The sequence below is a fragment of the Ylistrum balloti genome, unplaced genomic scaffold (assembly GCF_031769215.1).
Source record: "Ylistrum balloti isolate Yb309-2 unplaced genomic scaffold, AGI_CSIRO_Ybal_v1 Utg371274, whole genome shotgun sequence".
Taxonomy (NCBI): Eukaryota; Metazoa; Mollusca; class Bivalvia; order Pectinida; family Pectinidae; genus Ylistrum; species Ylistrum balloti.
Window position 1 is genome coordinate 33,087 of NW_026782685.1, and position 21,260 is coordinate 54,346.

General features: G+C 35.9%; 1 protein-coding gene across 1 annotated transcript in view; it reads left to right on the top strand.

The window, feature by feature from the left end:
* The first annotated feature begins 6,318 nt into the window (after positions 1 to 6,318).
* The window catches only part of LOC132561742 (uncharacterized), a 35,166-nt gene continuing 20,224 nt past the window's right edge, over positions 6,319 to 21,260 (top strand). Inside the window, exons 1-13 of the mRNA XM_060226443.1 lie at positions 6,319 to 6,592; positions 9,463 to 9,965; positions 10,194 to 10,289; positions 11,512 to 11,614; positions 12,305 to 12,494; positions 13,394 to 13,559; positions 14,026 to 14,121; positions 15,105 to 15,271; positions 15,443 to 15,560; positions 15,784 to 17,170; positions 17,894 to 17,983; positions 18,389 to 18,691; positions 19,187 to 19,350. Coding sequence (XP_060082426.1) covers positions 6,319 to 6,592; positions 9,463 to 9,965; positions 10,194 to 10,289; positions 11,512 to 11,614; positions 12,305 to 12,494; positions 13,394 to 13,559; positions 14,026 to 14,121; positions 15,105 to 15,271; positions 15,443 to 15,560; positions 15,784 to 17,170; positions 17,894 to 17,983; positions 18,389 to 18,691; positions 19,187 to 19,350 — 3,657 coding nt within the window. The remainder of the gene's footprint in view (positions 6,593 to 9,462; positions 9,966 to 10,193; positions 10,290 to 11,511; positions 11,615 to 12,304; positions 12,495 to 13,393; positions 13,560 to 14,025; positions 14,122 to 15,104; positions 15,272 to 15,442; positions 15,561 to 15,783; positions 17,171 to 17,893; positions 17,984 to 18,388; positions 18,692 to 19,186; positions 19,351 to 21,260) is intronic.

The following is a 21,260-nucleotide window of genomic DNA, read 5'->3' on the forward strand; positions in this document are numbered from 1 at the left end:
AGTTAGACCCTATAAATAGTTTAAAAACATATTTTATAGATAATAAGTGGTGATTTGAATACATTTACACGTGAAATCGTCTGTAAAAACTTTATTTAAAAGAATAATGTATTATGTGAAATACAGTAACGCAGAAAAAAGGAATCGATATCAATTAACTAGAACGGTGGTCAATTCATACTGCAGTGCAGAATAAATATATATGTAAATGCGGGACAGAGATACGGTATGTACACAGTAATCTTATTGTAACTGATATGGTCAGATAAAACACGAAACCTATGGGGTTTTATCCCGGTCTTATATGTAATGGCAGAAGATTAACTAGTAATCATTGGTGTATTATGTACCTTTGGTCTGATTGACCTCAGTAGGCCATGTTTACTGTAAGGCATTATCCCACGGGTACAGGGCCATTTAAAACCGCTCTAGTGTATATTTGTACTGTTATGATCAATTAGACAAAGATTGGCTTGTCTACAAATTATATACAATGTGGTGTATATAAATGTTCAAGTTTATGACAAAAGTCCTTTAACCAGGTGTTAGATATTCTGATACATTGAATTAGGGATGGTTAGACGATTAGAAATTCGAATAAATTAAATATATTTGGTGAAAAGAGGAACATAATAAATGAAACTAAATGAACCATCATCATACAATAAGGCATATTTCTAATTACATATAACAAGACTAAAGCGATGTTACACTTTTCAATAGAAAAACGTTTCTCAACAAAAATTGGGCAAATTGTTTGAAAATGAAAACATAAAGTTATAATTAATATTTTTATACATAAAGTTGTAAGTACCTATTGTCAAAATTGTTAATTCACAAGTACTGAATTTCTCCAATACAAGGATACAAAGCCATAATCACACTACATCATAGATTAACAACACGAATTAGGAAAGACATTATTCCTAATATACCTATAAGTAAAAGTAAAGAAAAGTAAAATTTCCCTGTAAGATTCAAACATAGTGAGAATGTATTAAATCATACTAACATCACCAACACACCGTTTCTTCATCGTCAATGAATGAACCACTGTTATGGGAGAAGGAATGGTCCAACAGATAGCACGTATATTTCATCAGTCATATAACTTATTACTAGGTATCATATCGCCGGATTTCTACAATTTATGTCATTAACATCACTGAGGTATCCTAGAAGGATTACAAAGATGCAGTTTTATTCATTATTTGGCTTCACTCTATCTGATTCTAAAAATATATTAGAAGGTGAGTTTCCCTTTCCAGTCTTTATAGCAGTCACTTGCTAAATGAGAAGTAACTTAACCATGAGAAAACGATATTGACCGAGATGAATTCTATTTGCTAATCATTTTCGTTTCCATATCTCTAATATTTAGCCGATATATCAAATCTACGGTTATTATGTATTTCATTGTAAAATAGGAAAAAACGCATACATCAAAGAATATTTGTCAAAGAAAATTTAAACTGATTGTTTCTAGAAAATAACACGAGTAAATCAATAATAATCATTGTAAATGAGAGGAAGAAGGAACGATATGGGACTTCTTCCTACCTGTTCCTTGATATGTCAGTTCGTATTAAAAGTATATTGCTGTAGAACTTTAGTCCCGAGGCTAACGTCTTTCAAAATAAAATTTAGCGTAACGTTGTTTGGAAATAAAGATTACGAAATTTATTGAGTTATGGGGCTAGAATCTCTCCCAATCGATATTTTGACGTTTCTTTTCATCACTTTTGATTTTCCTTTGTCGCCTCCGTGATTTCCCAAAATAGGCTTGTAGCATAATTGTAGAGTCTTAAACGGACATTCAGTTATACGATGCGATTCGTTAATTGTCTATATGTGTCTGATTATATATTGACATGAACTACAGTGGATTAAACACTGTCAGTGCCAACTGATCTTCCTAATTAATGTCTGTTCATAACAGACTTTTATACCAGATACAGTATATAAATGTTTGCTCTCCTAATTTATATTTGCTGTAGTTACGTCTACGTCTAAACAATTCTTTGTATGAACGGAATATATTGTAAAACTGATCTTCATATTCTGTTCCAATACGGTATTTTAACTCTAAGATATCTATTTGGCATTAATTAAAGTATTTTCTTTCAAAAACTTTCTTCGCGAAGTATACTTAATACCCAATGAATTTTTTTCATGGAAATGCTTACATCTTTTTTTTACTCGTGAGGGATCATTACAAGTAATGTCTTTTCTTTCTATTTATCTGTCCCAGGGGTTGAGTAACAGGGTTTCTGCTCCCTGGTCGAGGACCTATAGAATATCGACACATTCAACTTTTGCTAAATGTTCAGATATTGATTAATTTTATGTTGTGGTAAAACCGTTGTATGTTACTTTGCTAGTTATCATTCTAACATATAAACGTTATAAAAATTCAGTGTAACCGCACTGTTAAGTGACCCACTATTAGCCTTTCAATCCGCTGACATTTGTTCACATACTTTGTTTGATGTGAGACCATGGAAAGGAACACAATCAAATACAGAGCTGGATGTCATACATTTCTCGACAATACATATTTACTGTCATGCAATGAGATTGTTTTTCCATCAGAAAGGCCCAACTACACCTAAAAAATATTTGGAGAAAGAAGCGTTTATGAGCAAAAAAAATCACTACACAAAACGAATCGAATAGTGTTATGATATACACTATGGTAGACATATAATGTAAGAATATCAATAAGCTTATTGTAATACTCATTCTTTAGCACATCCACATGTTGTATATGGAGTTGTATCTATGTTAGATGTGTTTTTTTCAACGACGAGGATCCGTGGGAACGCGACCTCCAGACTCACGCTAACTGTTAGTTTTACACAGTGACTTCCCAGCGACATTGTGTTGGAGAGGAAATTAAAAACATTTCCTTTTTTTACTGAAAACAATGGTGGACCAATGAAAGTATACAATTGTCAATGTGGCATTTAGACAATGATACAAGAAATGCATGAAGTTGGTTCTTTATGACATCACTGGATACAATATGCACAGTTTGAAATGTTAAACATATTTTACATTTATATATAACAGTTTGCGGGTGCGTCTGTATTTACTGCTTTGTTTGTAAGGCATGTATGGTATTTTGAGCTATGTTCAACCAATCAATTCTTAGAGGCGACTAATGTGTATTATATAAATAATAAGTACATATTCCCGAATAAACGCATAAAATTTGCTATCTTTCATCAATCCTCAATCCATTAATTTATCTTCCATTCGTATTCCTTGCATACATCTAACTATGTATAGTGTATTTATAAGTAGCCCGATATTGTAACATTTTAGTACGTTCACACTAAATCAGTGTTCCCCTAAGGCTTTTTTCATCAGTGTGAATATTAACATTTAAAACAAGAAAACAAACGCACTAATTCAAGTACACCTTCTTTTTAACTAGTGATTCGAACTGAAGAATGTCTAAACCAGATTTTAATGTTTCATAATTATTACCTTCATTTCATTTGTACCTTCACGACAAAAAACGACACAAAATGTATTTCACTTGCCTGTATAGTAGAATTATTACACTATCGTCCTCTCAAGTGAACCATAGAAAGATCAAACATCACCGTAAATAGTATCTCTTAATCAATACGTGAAAGTCTTAATAAAAAATCTTATATTAAATCCACGTTTTGGTGATCCTTGATTTTATTTTGTTAATTATGTCCTTCTGTTGTGAAGTTGTATTTACATAAATTGTTGTCGATGTTATTTGATCGTGTTGTGATTTAGAGTTAGAAAGAAAAGTAATGTATATGTTTCGTCCAGAACGACAGGCTTCACAAGTCGACTTCGTCTAAGTTTGACAACACATTTGACGTTGTTTCTCATTTTTGAAACATAGCAATATTATAAAAACTACGAGGACTGATAGATAAGATGTGTGCCTTGTTAACAAGGTAAGTCTGACAGCTTAGAATATACATAATGATTGGGTAGCATCACTTGGGAATGATGCCCCGTCATATGATACAGTGACAAGGTGGATGACAGAATTTAAACGTAGCAGACAGAGCCTTGGGGATGACGTCCGTCCCGAAAGGCCTGTCATTGTTGCAATCTCAGAAATGGCCAATCAACTCCATGATAATATTATGGCTGACAGGCGAGTTATAGAAAGGTATATTGCCAGTACAGTTGATACCTCACAGGAAATAGTACACGGAAGATCTTGTATCTATTCACAAATCCGTCATTGTCATGGATGCTATTGATGATTGTGGCTTTGCAATTAATTGAGCATCAGTCTTTTTCGCCTGATTTCGCTCCAGGAGACTATCATCTATTTCCAAAATTGAAAAAGGATATATCCGGTACCAAACGTCGTCAGATGATGACGTCAGTCATGCAGTGGAGGACTTCCTAAACGGCCAAGAAAAGATTTTCTTTCAAAAAGTCACCGAGCCTCTTAAACATCGATGGCAAAAGTGTATAGATACTGAAGAGGATTTTGTTGAAAAATAATGCAATATATTCGCCAACAAATCGTCTCCTTAAAATGAGGCTCACAACTTATCAATCAGCCCTTGTATATAACACATCATAAACTTAATTTGGCAAATGTCCAATTACTTGATATATGTGCAGACGCTATACATGGATAAAAACTCATCCATTAAAGCGTAACACATGTATTCGAGTAAATGAATAAAGGTAAGCATTTTTAAATGTGTTCATGAAAGGTAGTAATGCCTTTATGTAAAACCTTAACACGTGTTATTTTAAAGTTGTTTCATTTGTCCTATGTCACTGTGATCCTTTTAGGTGCCCTTTGTTATGCTTAGAATTCATAAATACAATGTTGTGTCTGTTGATTGTTGTCGATATGGCATATGCTTTTGTTGATGCTTTAGTACAGGGTTTCGTTATTTTCTTATGTTGTGGTCGCTTTTGGTCCATTATTCAGTACACAGTTCAGTTTTTGGCTATTGCTTGTTGTCGCTATGATACACATAACATGTTATTTTTGTTGATGCTGTAGTTCTGGGTTTTGTTGATGGTGTGGTTCTGGGTTTTGTTGATGCTGTGGTACTGGGTTTTGTTGATGCTGTGGTTCTGGGTTTTGTTGATGCTGTGGTACTGGGTTTTGTTGATGCTGTGTTAATGGGTTTTGTTGATGCTGTGTTAATGGGTTTTGTTGATGCTGTGGTACTTGGTTTTGTTGATGCTGTGGTTCTGGGTTTTGTTGATGATGTGGTACTTGGTTTTGTTGATGCTGTAGTTCTGGGTTTTGTTGATGCTGTGGTACTGTGTTTTGTTGATGCTGTGGTACTGGGTTTTGTTGATGCTGTGTTAATGGGTTTTGTTGATGCTGTGGTACTGGGTTTTGTTGATGCTGTGGTACTGGGTTCTGTTGATGCTGTGGTACTGGGTTCTTTTGATGTTGTGGTACTGGGTTCTGTTGATGCTGTTGTACTGGGTTCTGTTAATGCTATGGTACTGGGTTCTGTTGATGCTGTGGTACTGGGTTCTTTTGATGTTGTGGTACTGGGTTTTGTTGATGATGTGGTACTTGGTTTTGTTGATGGTGTGGTTCTGGGTTTTGTTGATGCTGTGGTACTGGGTTTTGTTGATGCTGTGGTTCTGGGTTTTGTTGATGCTGTGGTACTGGGTTTTGTTGATGCTGTGTTAATGGGTTTTGTTGATGCTGTGTTAATGGGTTTTGTTGATGCTGTGGTACTTGGTTTTGTTGATGCTGTGGTTCTGGGTTTTGTTGATGATGTGGTACTTGGTTTTGTTGATGCTGTAGTTCTGGGTTTTGTTGATGCTGTGGTACTGTGTTTTGTTGATGCTGTGGTACTGGGTTTTGTTGATGCTGTGTTAATGGGTTTTGTTGATGCTGTGGTACTGGGTTTTGTTGATGCTGTGGTACTGGGTTCTGTTGATGCTGTGGTACTGGGTTCTTTTGATGTTGTGGTACTGGGTTCTGTTGATGCTGTTGTACTGGGTTCTGTTAATGCTATGGTACTGGGTTCTGTTGATGCTGTGGTACTGGGTTCTTTTGATGTTGTGGTACTGGGTTTTGTTGATGATGTGGTACTTGGTTTTGTTGATGCTGTAGTTCTGGGTTTTGTTGATGCTGTGGTACTGTGTTTTGTTGATGCTGTGGTACTGGGTTTTGTTGATGCTGTGTTAATGGGTTTTGTTGATGCTGTGGTACTGGGTTTTGTTGATGCTGTGGTACTGGGTTCTGTTGATGCTGTGGTACTGGGTTCTTTTGATGTTGTGGTACTGGGTTCTGTTGATGCTGTTGTACTGGGTTCTGTTAATGCTATGGTACTGGGTTCTGTTGATGCTGTGGTACTGGGTTCTTTTGATGTTGTGGTACTGGGTTCTGTTGATGCTGTGGTACTGGGTTCTGTTAATGCTATGGTACTGGGTTCTGTTGATGCTGTGGTACTGGGTTCTTTTGATGTTGTGGTACTGGGTTCTGTTGATACTGTGGTACTGGGTTCTGTTAATGCTGTGGTACTGGGTTTTGTTGATGCTGTGGTACTGGGTTTTGTTGATGCTGTGGTACTGGGTTCTGTTGATGCTGTGGTACTGGGTTTTGTTGATGCTGTGGTACTGGGTTTTGTTGATGCTGTGGTACTTGGTTCTGTTAATGCTGTGGTACTGGGTTCTGTCGATGCTGTGGTACTTGGTTCTGTCGATGCTGTGGTACTGTGTTTTGTTGATGCTGTGGTACTGGGTTTTGTTGATGCTGTGGTACTGGGTTTTGTTGATGCTGTGGTACTTGGTTCTGTTAATGCTGTGGTACTGGGTTCTGTCGATGCTGTGGTACTTGGTTCTGTCGATGCTGTGGTACTGTGTTTTGTTGATGCTGTGGTACTGGGTTTTGTTGATGCTGTGGTACTGGGTTTTGTTGATGCTGTGGTACTGGGTTCTGTTAATGCTGTGGTATTTGGTTCTGTTGATGCTGTGGTACTTGGTTCTGTTAATGCTGTGGTACTTGGTTTTGTTGATGCTGTTGTACTTGGTTCTGTTGATGCTGTGGTACTGGGTTCTGTTGATGCTGTGGTACTTGGTTCTGTTGATGTTTGTGCATGCCCTGGTAGAGGTGTTTCACTATTTCGCTATTGACGCTTTGTTGCATACTTTTGATTTTGTGTCTATTATTCGCAGATATCATATACATGTTTTGTCATGGCTGGTGTCGTTGATGAAGCAGAATACACTTACTCTTCCAGAACACAGGGTCTCATTCTCCTTGCACATTTTCAGGAGTCTACGTGTGAATCTTTCTTTTGTTCATATTTCCCCCTAGTTTATGGAATTCGAGTTTACATTATGATCATATTGCCATCTTGGTATTTTCTTGAATTTTTAAAAATGTAATTGAAATAAACCCTTGTACGTTATGAAATTATAAGTTACCAACAACAATATTCAATAGAAGTATGGGACTTAGCTTACAGAAATCCAAATGAATTCGATTTGTATTACCTTCATTAAAGATGACAGTGAGTTCGCGATATAGATACATAGCATGTTACAACACAATTCATTACAAGCATTATCACCATTGTAGTTATAAAAAAAATCCAAATCCGAAAACATTTCAAATAAAGTAGCTTTGTTTGATACTATCTGGATCTAAAACAATCTGAAGTTCCCTTCCATAGAAATACGGCATTTAGGTGTGTAACAATGGTGGAGGAATATCATGTATCTATTCTCTAAACAAGTTTATATATCTTCATGGTGCACATAAGACACGCTGCAATAAACATGCGTTTTTGGGTCATAATCACCTCACCTGATACGATCACGACATACCCATTGCCAAATCTGATTGGTTGAGAAATAACACACCTCTAAAATCACCCGATGAAAAATATCGCCGTTTCCAGTCAATGGTGTTATCTGGGGTCAAAGGTCACATCTATTGTTATGTTAATAAACTGTAAACAAACTTATCATGACGCCATTAACAGGATTTTTTTTATGTCGTATCCAGCTTCGTTAATGATTCACATTCTAGCTTATCTAAGTATGATATGTCTGCAAGTAACACTGTCATCACCTATTCAAGGCCTATGTTGTATGTGGTATAGTAAAGCGTGGGTGTTTTATAGCCGGGCGGATTTATGTAAGGTATACCTTGAGAATAGTGCAAGCGATCAGCAAAAAGGTCAAAAAGTAGGCTTAGAGGTGTGGGCATGATCTTAACTGGATGTATTATAACTCATATAATTGTTACCAGAACTTAACACCAGAAGACATACTACTACAGTAGATACCCATTTGAACTGTCCGCACATTTTAAATGAGTTGAATTAAATTCCGTCCATTCACATTTTTAAAGTTAGTCATTCACAGGAACGGGTTATTTAAATGTTTTGTTGTGTCGTATGTTTTGGATACCTGAATGGGTCAGGTAATTCGATAGCATTAAGTTCTGTGTACAGCGCAGTACACCTTCAACAAGTAACAGTTACCATAATGTGGCCTGACAGCGTTTAAAAGTCGACAATATCTAACAACTTATCAATGGAATGATGATAACATAATGTTACTACACTTAATATCTATATATTGATTTTAACAGTTGCCTTTATGGTTTAATATGGAAAATGTGTTTTTTTTTCTGAAATCCCTGATGATCATAAACTCAATGCTATGCTTCCTTATGAACACGTACGTATTTTTTGTTATTAACAGTGAATATGTAGACATAATGTTCAATTTTTAATCATTGATATATAACCAAAATACTCAACCTCTACCTCCCATTTGGCCACTAACTAGTGTTATGTGCTATATATCAATCAATAGCTATGTAACTATAATATTATACTTTTTGGCCGACAACTATGTATTCTTAATGTTAAATAAGCTGTAAGACTGCAGTGATCTACATAGTGACTAAATGCGGAGCCAATGTCTTTTACCAGGTTACTTTAATAGATCACTATTTCAATTGACCGATCCTTCCGTACAGGTAGTTATACAAAATAATGTTCAAATGTAAGTATTGCATATATGGTATTGTCATTTTACACTTTATATTAATTTTAAATAAGGAACCAATGTTTATCTGGGGTTAAATAAACGCAAGAACTGGTTAACTGGCCTGCATTTGCGAAAATATTGCACGAAACCATTTGGGTTTTCGAATATTGAAAGATTTTATCTCTCATAAGGAAAAGTTCTTTCCGATAGAATCATTGTCCGAACCTCTTTTCGCCATTGTTTACAAAATAAATAGAGTAGATAGAGCAAAACAAAAACAAAATCAGCAAAAGCATTTCTCGGGTTCGGTTAACTTTATATTTTCATTTGGTTGGAGTTCTAAGCTAGCTATCAGCTAGTCTACATCGATACGTGTAGAGTACTTTCCTGTAAAACATTGCAATAGGTCATTTACTAAGATATTTTATTCAAACTATTTCAGTTGCTGTATTTTCATTTCAGAATGTGACAGTGAACATGTTGATCAGAAAAGACATCAGAACAGCGGATTTACCCGAAACTCACGACACCGAAGTATCCGACACAGACAAAATCCTCATCTTAACCATCGGCACCAGTCACCTGCACATCACCCCGGTCATCATGACCGAACTGACAGAACACCTAAACTCCCAAAAACTAGTGGAAAGGATCGTCAGACACAACACAGGAGGTCAGACCAAAAACATCTCTCCGCATTCCACCAAATAGAATCATCTGCGACCCTTCAGTTGGCAAAAGAAAAAAATTCTCCTCACCACAAATCAAAATTATCGTCGCATCCAAAGACCCCCAGTCGAACATCAAAACAAAACCATGGGACCGATTATCAGCACAATAGCAAGAGTCCAAGAACAGACGAAAATAAAATGCAACGTCACCCTCCTTTCAGGTACAGTCGGCGTCGTGAATATAGGCGTCGCTATGGATACGGACAAAGGGCACCTGCTTCTGTCTCCAGATTGGTAAGATAATTTTGGAAGGCAATATTAGCAGTTAATGGTTTAAAACCAAACCTACATCAACAGTGTTAAAAAATAGAGAAATGTTACCTAAATAATCCCTTGACGATATAGATTAAACCTCAGTTTTGTATTACGGTAGGGAAGATGAAAGAAATAAACTATAGTCACTGTATCGGGATCACCGAGATTTCATTTACGATGTAATAAATGTTGTATTTATATTAATAGGAACAAAGAATGCGGCCCAAACTTAGCGTGGCTATACATAACCTGAAACACACCATGTCCAATATGCTTGAAATTATGCAGAAGAAAGTAGAAAAGGTACGGTATTATTCACTACATTGTATGAACGAAAAGTGGTTGCAGAAATCAAAGGTTCTCAAATCCATCTAAATTTTGGAAATTTTATACCACCTTCCACCATCTGATAAACTTTACTTCAAGAAAAAAAAACAGGTTCAGGTAATATGGACTGCTTGAATTACAATCTACACAGCAACAACAGCAAGGATATATTGACATGCATGATTGAATTTTGTCGGTTTTCGATGCACAGTCAGCAGCTTATGTAAAAGGGTCTGTTGTGTATTTGTTTCCTAATCTCTTCCTATGTAAAGACTTGACATCATCAATATAACTAAAGGACTTTGCGAGGTCTCTTTTTCATCTTTTGATCATTCGGATAAAGTCTGTCTCATATGAAAACAAAAACAAGACAGCGAAAAGAGGGCCCAGTTAGTAAGGTTTCATCACCACACCCCTCGCAAGTTTTGTCAATCAAGTTATTCGATCGAACTCGCGATTTCACCTTCCTTGTATCTATTCTTGAAATGATTTACACTAAAAACGCTTCAGTATACTTGTAGTGTACAATGAAATTCCTGTAGGCACGTTTTGGTTGCGAAAAAAAACCCACGAAACCCCCTATAATCAGAGACTATGCGGTATGACGCGGTGTTCACTATTCGTCATACGTTCTTTTGCTGTCTCCAAAATTTACATTCCCTTAATTCTATCGCTCGCGTTTAAGCATTATCACAATAAAACTGTAACATTGAAAGTTAGTAATTAAAAACATGGATAAGAATTTGGTTGAACAACTAGACGAGTCGGCAATGAAACGCCTTTACACAGCCATGGATCGTGTTTTGTCTGTAATATTGTTTACATTGTGAACGTCCTCTCAAGTTCCATCGGCGGGATTTAGCTACCGAGATATTCCGAACGGTCTTTATCATCGCAAAATAGTTACTACTACTGTTGTGATACTACACATCCGATGTATTTTTGTTTTGTGTATTCAAATAGCCATTAAGGTCCTTGGGATTGATAGCGATACTTAATGTCGTATGAAACAGGATGTAAAAATCGTATGATATGGAAGACACTAAAGGGATCCTTTGCAGAATCATGGTTAAAATATTGCATTAAACAGGATATAAAAATCGTACAATATTGAAGGCACTAAAGGGATCCTTCACAGTGACATGGTTAAAACATTGAATGAAACAGGATATATATATTTTTTAACTTATTTTATCAGGTCGGCGAACGTTTCGCAAATATCAACACCGATGCACGACATGACATCACGGAGGTGAAAACACAGTTGAAAGTCATCCATGATGAAAATAATCGCGCTTACGGTAAATAAATGTTAATACAAATTCCCCTGGACGAAGCTATCTGATAAAAGGTTCAATGTATCCACACTTATATTCGAATGTTGAGTATAAACATAAGGTTTCATTATTTTGCTTAAAGCGTTCCAGCCAAGCCTGTATATATTTACATTCACGGTCCGGATAACATCAGCCATAGTATATGACTTACTTACACTAGACAGATACCTGAAAATATTTAAAGATATGAAAGAATAAAGAATATTTGATTGATGTTGAAAGTAAGCTTAAGATTTGAATGTAATGGAGATAAAATTTTACGAGCACTAATCATACACTCCATGAATAATCTTATATATTCTAAGATATATCATATAATTTATTAATTCATTTATCATCCAAATCACATTCGTTATTAAGATATTTCTATAAACGTCACAAAATGACAATGGATTTTAATGGTCAGTTGTATTGATAAAGATTTTTTCAACGAAGCTAACACATTCATAGGTCGCTAAAGATTTAAGTTTTGTAATCGCACCAGTCTGTGAGAGTTATGTCCCTTCCTCCGTTCTTAGCAATGGAAATTTCGTAAGGTTACCGGATGACTCAGAAACACGACAGTTATTCAAAGTTTATTCTTTTTATCTTAGGTACTGCCAATAACAAACCATTTGTTTTCCGTAATTTATTTATTTATTTACTACAACACAGACGCACTACTTGATGTCACGCAGCTCGTGCGTTTTGTGCACCTGAGGGCGTACGAGAGACGAGTAGCACCAGTATCAATGAGCTTACTACCAGATATGCAATTCAAAGACTTCAGCTATGAAGTAGTTCTCGCGGACCAAAGGCAGAACCGTGCAAGGACCATGCATATGGTCCTAGAAAGAATAAAAAGGTAACGTTTGAGAAATAACGCTAATAGATTTGTTTTTCGTCATTGTTCGAAAATTTCAGAAGAGAATTTGATTTGAAACAGCTAGAAAACCGCTGATTAAACGCAAACTATTATAGTTGGTCCTTAAATATTTCTTATCACATCAAACTGGTAACATTCTAAATATCAGAGTATCGCACATTCCAATATTTCATCATATTGACTTACATGGGATTTTACTAAAAAATTTTTTTTTGTTTGAACATGATTCGTTTAAGGTCTTAAGATATATTTTGAATAGAACATATTTACTCAATTAAGAGACGTAAGAGGCGACTGGGAAAATAAAAAAAACGGTCGAAAGAAAAGTAAGATTTTATATGCGGAGGTACACTAACACAAAACGTGTTGGATTTTGTAATTTTCACTGTCTGATTAGTCAAGTCTATAGGTATATCTTGAACCTTACTGCTATCAGAATGAAGTAAAACGTGGCATGCAGGTCACGACAAACATGCTGGAATTATAGTACATATATAAAATCAGGCATAATTTTGACAGGACATTGATTTTTAAAATTTTGAACTGATGAAGGTAGTCAAAAGAATTTAGTTTCGGATTTTAGTGTTTAATTAGGGTTTTAGTGTATGACTTATGAACGGATTCTCGACAACCGTTAACATCTAATCAACTGCTTTTCCTTTGATCTGAAATACTGCACGCAAGTAGGAAGTAAGTGAGTCCTTTATGTATACAATTCTCAATTGACCGACCTCGTGGTGCTGACGTTTAAATGAAAGTTATAGATTATATTTTTGTAGTAAATTGTAACAGATTGAGTAAATGTCCACGTTACTTTCATTCATTAATTTCTCATAAGTACTTTTAATACTTAAAAATATATTTGCTATATGTTTCAGTCGGTGTATGGAGCAGGAACAGAAATACAGCTCAATAGTCCAAAGATATAATAGCAGAGATGCAAGGGCGCTCTTTGTGGATATTGCTCGTTTTAGACGTAAAATAGAAACCAGATTATACGGACAAATCCGGGGTGATGTCCGACAACGCATACACACGTACCAGGTATCATTCTAAAGCATCACTTTAAATAAACTGTTTTAAACAGGTGCGTGCTTGGCTCAAATGTGTATGTCATTTTATATTCTTTAAAAGCAACAAAGAATGTCTTTCTTTATTTTGGTAGGCTGGTGGATCTGCATGACAATTCTATACATGTTCCATACAGTTATTTGTTTATTTGATTTCCGTAACTTAAGTGAGTATAAATAAACTAATACTGAAACAAAACATAGATTTAATTTGATTGTAAACAGCTATCAGAGCACATGTGTATCGTTATACCGACTGTATATATCAGAGTATCAAACAGAAACACCAGCTAGATATTTGTAAGTATGAGATATAGATATTTATAACCTATTACGTACTACTTATTTTTTGCTAATACTTCAGATTATGTCTAAATATATCCACCCTTTATATCACTATTACAACACCTATAGATAATATTAATTCTTCCACGATACAGCGGTACCTGAACACTGTAACGGACCAATATATGGACGCACGAAACTTCTCATTTACCGCGAATAAGGAAATCAGAGCTGTCCAACGAGATGTACAGGTATGTCTGGAAGTATTTGTTTACATCATGGATATATGTTATGCTGCGTAAAAATGTGTTTGTTTCATTTCTTCGAAAACCTGCATTGGATCAATTTTCTCTCTCTCAGTCAGTGTATATTGTTTCTGTTTTTATAGAGCGTCGAATCATGAAGTCTCGTTTGTAATTTACATTAACATGGCGACAAAAGCGATTTCAGTAAAAACCTTTCTTTCTTCATTCGATCTTCATCCTTTATGTGTTTTGGTGTCTGTCCGTATTTGTACATTTGCTGTTCTGCCGAAATATTATTTATTTTGGGAAAATTGCGGGTGAATGTTTGACTTTCATTAAAACCTCTATTTGGAGTACAATCGTACTAGATATATTCTTTATATAACGACTTACTGATCAATTCTCCTCAAAGTAATATTTTTTGCTATTTTGGACATTGAAAACAACACATTAGACAACTGAAAAATCCAAAATTCGAAATATTTATCACAATAGCACAAACAATTATGACTGCAGATGTTTATCCTCTAACTTGATAGCTTTTATAATGGCGGTAAAATGTTTTAAGATACATACCTATCCAGACTTGTATATGGAATTTCTGATGAGGCAATTTCATCCTTCTTAAGCACATATATCTCACATCTGTACAATCCTAGGACCAAGCTATAGTCATTGTAATGTCATCTTAAAACTTCACAAGATGACATCGCTGGAAAGCAAACAACCTTTATCATAAGACATGGCACAAACACTTTAGGCATTCGGTTCCGGTTTCGAAATCGTCCTTGATATTGATCTTTGGGAAGATCACGTGATAGTATTAAAGTTAAAGGTTATATTCTCAAAATTAACGTGGACATTTTAATATTAGATAGCTTTACAATGAATTATGTTTTATATTATGTACAACCATCAATGATATCATTCAGTGTACTTCACTTACGGACACATAGATATTATGGAGATACTCCTGTTTTTTTTTATAGAGAAACATTGCATTACGAAATGCCTATTTGGAGAGACGTCTACCTCATACCGAAATCGTTTACCAAACAACAGCGCCAATTACCAATATGGATGATATAGACCAAGTGGCATTGAAAAGCTATCAAAAAGCCAGACAATTAGGACGTACTGTCGAGTCCATGGCAAGGTCAGGAATGAACAGAATGCGTCAAAATCATCTTTGAGTTACAAATGATTTTTGGAGTATAAAGGTTTTCATAATTAAATGCATTTTAATGAACCTCCTACAAATGTACAGTAAAATAAAAACACACAATAACAATGTTAAATTAATCACAAGGTATGATTTCATTTACAGGACCATCATTCCAATATTGCAGAAAGCAAAGAGATTTATAGAGGAACGAAAGGAAACTGGAAGTAATGTGCGTTTGCAGTTGTTTGCAATTGTTGGCAGACTGGCCGGTACTATCGTGGTATGTGTTTTGAAACGCTGTAGTAATACGCAATACTTTGCATTGTTATCGAGGATTTCTAAAAATGGTTAAAGGTATCACCTCCTCAAATCACCCCTGAAAGTAAGTAATGACCAAGCCCACATGTGTGTTTCAAATGAGGTTAATTAAACGATTATATTAATCTGTTATATCGACAATTTCCCGAGGTAAATTTATATTGTCATCTGATTGTTGCCTTCAGAATCTCGACAAGACAATGGACCAGTTACGTGTCTTACTGGCAGACGAGACTATACTCCGCGAGCGATGTGAAGACTTAGTCACTGGATCTGGTGGAGGCGATGATGATGATATGGTCATCGATTGTGAGCAATATATCACCATATTAGGAAGTGGTGAGGATGATTTAATAACCGCGCGTGTTACAACTCCAAGACCGAGCCCTTCTTCCACATTGGTACCTCATTACAAATCTACAACTCCGCGACCATCAACAAAAGTGCATTCAACACCAAAACCTAAAACTACGACACTACGTCCTACAACTCCGCGCCCATCAACAACGAAATCTTCAACACCAAAAGCTAAAACAACCACACTACTTCCGACAACTCCGAGTCCAACCACAACAGTGACGCCAACACCAAAACCTAAAACAACCACATCACGTCCTACAACTCCGCGCCCATCAACAACGAAATCTTCAACACCCAAACCCAAAACAACCACGCCACGTCCTACAACTCCAAGTCTAACTACAACAGTGAAGTCAACACCAAAACCTAAAACAACAACACCACTTCCGACAACTCCGAGTCCAACCACAACATTGACGTCAACACCAAAACCTAAACCAACCACACCACTTCCAACAACTCCGAGTCCAACCACAACAGTTACCTCAACTCCGCAACCAAGAACAACGCGTCATTTAAAAACATCCACAACAACCACATCAACCACTACCACCACAACACCAGTTCCATCGACAACTACCACCACAACACCAGTTCCATCGACAACTACCACCACAACACCAGTTCCATCGACAACTACTACCACAACACCAGTTCCATCGACCACTACCACCACAACACCAGTTCCATCGACCACTACCACCACAACACCAGTTCCATCGACAACTACCACCACAACACCAGTTCCATCGACCACTACCACCACAACACCAGTTCCATCGACAACTACCCTATCAAAAAAACCTCGATATCCCGTATCACTGTCAACAACAACAAAAACAGTTACTGTATCGTCTGACGATGAAGATATCATCTTCAGTGGAGATGAAATGTTTTATCCAACTACAGATAAATTGTCAACAACCGTACTTCAAAGCAAAAGTCCTGTTACTACCAGTTCTCCTCACACAACCACCACTACAAGCATCCCAACAACTCTTGAGAGTAAACCCACAACGGCTGCCCCAACTACAACTACGGAAGCAGTCACTACGACAGAGATAGGCGCAACCATTGAAATTGGCAGTGGAAAGGAGGAATCCGACTTCACAATCGAGGAAAGTAAAGAGAACGAGGATTCGGATGGTGGATGGGGCGGCTGGCTTTGGGGAGGTGATGACCCTAATGTCGGAGCTTACGAGAATTCATTTAGTAAGTTTAGACTAGTTGCATCGGTGTGTACATGTGACATAAATATGGACTATCAGATGTGAGAAAACTTTAAGAAATTTTGACCGGAAATGTATTGTAATATCCAATTTTCTGTTGCTGCTTGCTGTCAGTCTGATTAATTATTATTATACTATTATTCTAATTTGAGTTTTTAAATTATTTAAATAGATGTGGTATCAAATATTAGGAAGACAAGTTTTCACTCTGCTGTTAGCCTGTATTGAGCTGGTTATCCTACTGTTTATAGAAATGATCATGGTACATAAATCAGTTTAACACTGATTGATGTCAAACTATTAAACAATTGCTTGCTTCACGACATTGCTTAATTTTGAATGATATTTTAATTGTTAAAATCTTTCTGAATCCTTCCTAGGTCCTGTGAAGTAATATATTCTGTATTGTACTTTATGAATTTTACTGAGAGATTGTAAATCAATCATGACGGAAAAAGGCATGTGACAAAAGTGAAATTTATTACCACAGGCACTACATTCGCATGGGAATGTAATTCACGTGTTCTGCCCCACGTTATGTGAAGCGAAACTTTAAATGATAACTAGTATTCTTGTCGCTGTGTTATTTGCTAATGGATTTCTCTTCGTAACCGGGTACATATTGTCACACTCTGATGTACCAATATCAGTGAAAACGTTCACGTATGTGCATGAGAATATTTTTAATTAAAGATATCTTTTACAGGAAACAAATTGCAGAAGAGAGCAGAGGAGGAACGAGAGAAATCTGACGATCTGATAGCAAGGTCTATTCCAATCAACCGCAGACATGATTGTTAGTAAAACAATGATAACAGTTGTTACCTTTCATTAGTTGTCAACTTGTATAGATGAAAAAAAATATTTCTCACTTATTTGCTTACAGATATTCCATAAAGATTACTTTTTTTCTTTATATTGCAACTGCTTCAAATTATTTGATGATGCTTATGGTGACCATGATGATGATGATTGTGCTGATGATTATTATAATGATGGTGATGATAATTATGATAGCATGGTGATGATGATGGTAATAATGGTGATGATGATTATGATGATAATGATGGTGATAATGATGATGCTGGTGATGATAATGAAGATGATAATGATGCTGGTGATGATAATGATGATAATGATGATGATGATGATGATGATGATGATGATGGCTATCAATGATAATAAATCATCTTTATCCTAGTGATCCTGGAGAGATGGGGCACTGTGAAAGAAAACGTAGCCATCATGAGAGATTTTGTAAACAATGTCACCGAAGTGGAAGCCATTTGGATGGACGCCGAGCCCAACATTGAATCTACACATGACAAGATAGTCAAATTAAACGCAAAGATTAATCAGCATGATATAAGTATCCGGAACAGGATCGAAAAGGCAAAGAAAATAGCAATATCACAAGTGAAGAAGGCAGAATCTAGTCTAAATGGCCAGGAAACGTCACCATCACGTCGACACGTGGAAATGATGACGGATCTACTTGTTAAAGGTTTAGTTAATGTGTCTCTATATCTATATGTACCCATCTTTCTCGCTTGTTTCCATGTTTGGACGTACCATCAGCATCAATTGCCACATGCAGTGAAAAGAATGCAATGTATGGATCATAATCATCATAATTATGAAACTAAATTTCTTCTACCTCTATTTTCTGAATGTTACAATACATTTCAAAATTCATTTTAAAGCTTGCTTTTACTTCAGAAACTGTTATTTATGATTTTATCGGCTTGAGGCTTTTGTCTTTCTTTCTTCATTACTTTGGGTTTTCCTCAATAGCGTCATAAGCTTCAAAATTTAGACCCCTAGCATCAGTAATGTGTATTACAAGGACAAAACATCGTTATGATGCAGTTTAATTCATTGTTTGGCACAATTGTATCTACCTCTAAACGTGTATCAAAGATGTAATTCGCTTATGTGTCTGGTGCAATTTTAATGTTGTTGAACAGTTGTTCAGTATATCAACATGTACTTGTTTTAGCTGACACTGTCCGATCAAATATGCAACAGATCAAGGAAATCACTGGCCGTCCAGATGTTCAGCCTTGTTTGACCGTACAGAGGGAGGCCACCAACCTTCGTAACAACATAACAGAACTCAGGAAAAAGATAGACAGAGCTCGAGCTATCTTCTCAGCGCTTCCCGTAGGTTCTAAAAATTTGAATATTGCATATTATACTTAATATCCAATAATTTTAAGGTGAAAGTTCCTGTCACATAGTTCACAATAATCTGTGACATGTTTCATAAGATTTGTTATAAAATATGCATTATTCCATTACGTAGGTCATTATTCCTTTCATGTAGCTCACATCGTTCCGTGACGTAGTTCTAATTTCTTGAGATATATTACACATTATTCCGTGACATATTTCACGATTCCTGAGATATATTACACATTAATCCGTGACGTATTTCACGATTCCTGAGATATATTACACATTAATCCGTGACGTATTTCACGATTCCTGAGATATATTACACATTATTCCGTGACGTATTTCACGATTCCTGAGATATATTACACATTAATCCGTGACGTATTTGCAACATATCGCACAACAACGTCCTTGAAAATTATCAGATAAATTGCTTATTTACATGTCACAAAATGACCGGCTGACCTTTTGTTAATTTAGGTCGTTCGGTCACCTCTAACACGTTCATCGTTATTTTTTTCAGTTTGCTGTTTCACATGCCCTAAATCATCTTTGATTTGAAACAAGTATAAATAATTCAAGATCGGATATTGAACGTATAAGAATTCATTTCGTAACATTCAGTTTAGTGAGATAGACAAACGATTGACAAACTCGAGACAGAAATAATTTATAAAAAAAAATGTGTATATTTTATGTAGGAGACATGTAAGATGGGGGCGACGAAGCCCACTATATGGTAGTAGCGACTGTCTGACCTTAATCCATACTCTCCCTATGGATTATTGTATAATGTTATGCAGTGGATATCTCATGACCGAAAAGCTGAATATCATCTTCCATGTAAAAGATACAGATAGAGCTTCACAATTCAGTCAATAGTAATATATAGTGGTATTTTTGCTCGTTTGTTACACAAGTCTATCGATGGTTGTATTGCAACAAGTGTGTGAATAATTGTGCGCATTTTACATCTTATCTATAAAGTAAATGCCGAAATATCAATTTAATGTTTTCCAGTGGAAATTCAATATATTGAGAGTGTCCATGTCCCCTCCTTTGCCACAAAATCATAAACATATTTCCTTAGAATGGTTAAATGAATATTTGAGCATTCGTCATACACGTGGTTGAGCCTCGATTTCATTAGAAAATGTAACGTAGATCAATAAAGTGTGTCTGTGACGTCAACAACTACCTTGATATTTTGGAAAGCCTTCGTCTAATTTCAATTCGTTATTTTGGTCTTATTTTATACACCGTTTTCCATAACTAGTTTTCAAGTTCACAACTCATAATGTTGAACTTTAACATTGAATTGAATTGATTAAATCTCAGTCAGTCTGACAAACTTTTACGTGGAATGTAACATTGTATAGTGATTAAATCTCAGTCAGTCTGACAAACTCTTACGTGGAATGTAACATTGTATAGTGATTAAATCTCAGTCAGTCTGACAAACTCTTACGTGGAATGTAACATTGTATAGTGATTAAATCTCAGTCAGTCTGACAAACTCTTACGTGGAATGTAACATTGTATAGTGATTAAATCCCCGTCTGACAAACTCTTACGTGGAATGTAACATTGTATAGTGATTAAATCTCAGTCAGTCTGACAAACTTTTACGTGGAATGTAACATTGTATAGTGATTAAATCTCAGTCAGTCTGACAAACTCTTACGTGGAATGTAACATTGTATAGTGATTAAATCTCAGTCAGTCTGACAAACTCTTACGTGGAATGTAACATTGTATAGTGATTAAATCTCAGTCAGTCTGACAAACTCTTACGTGGAATGTAACATTGTATAGTGATTAAATCTCAATCAGTCTGACAAACTCTTACGTGGAATGTAACATTGTATAGTGATTAAATCTCAGTCAGTCTGACA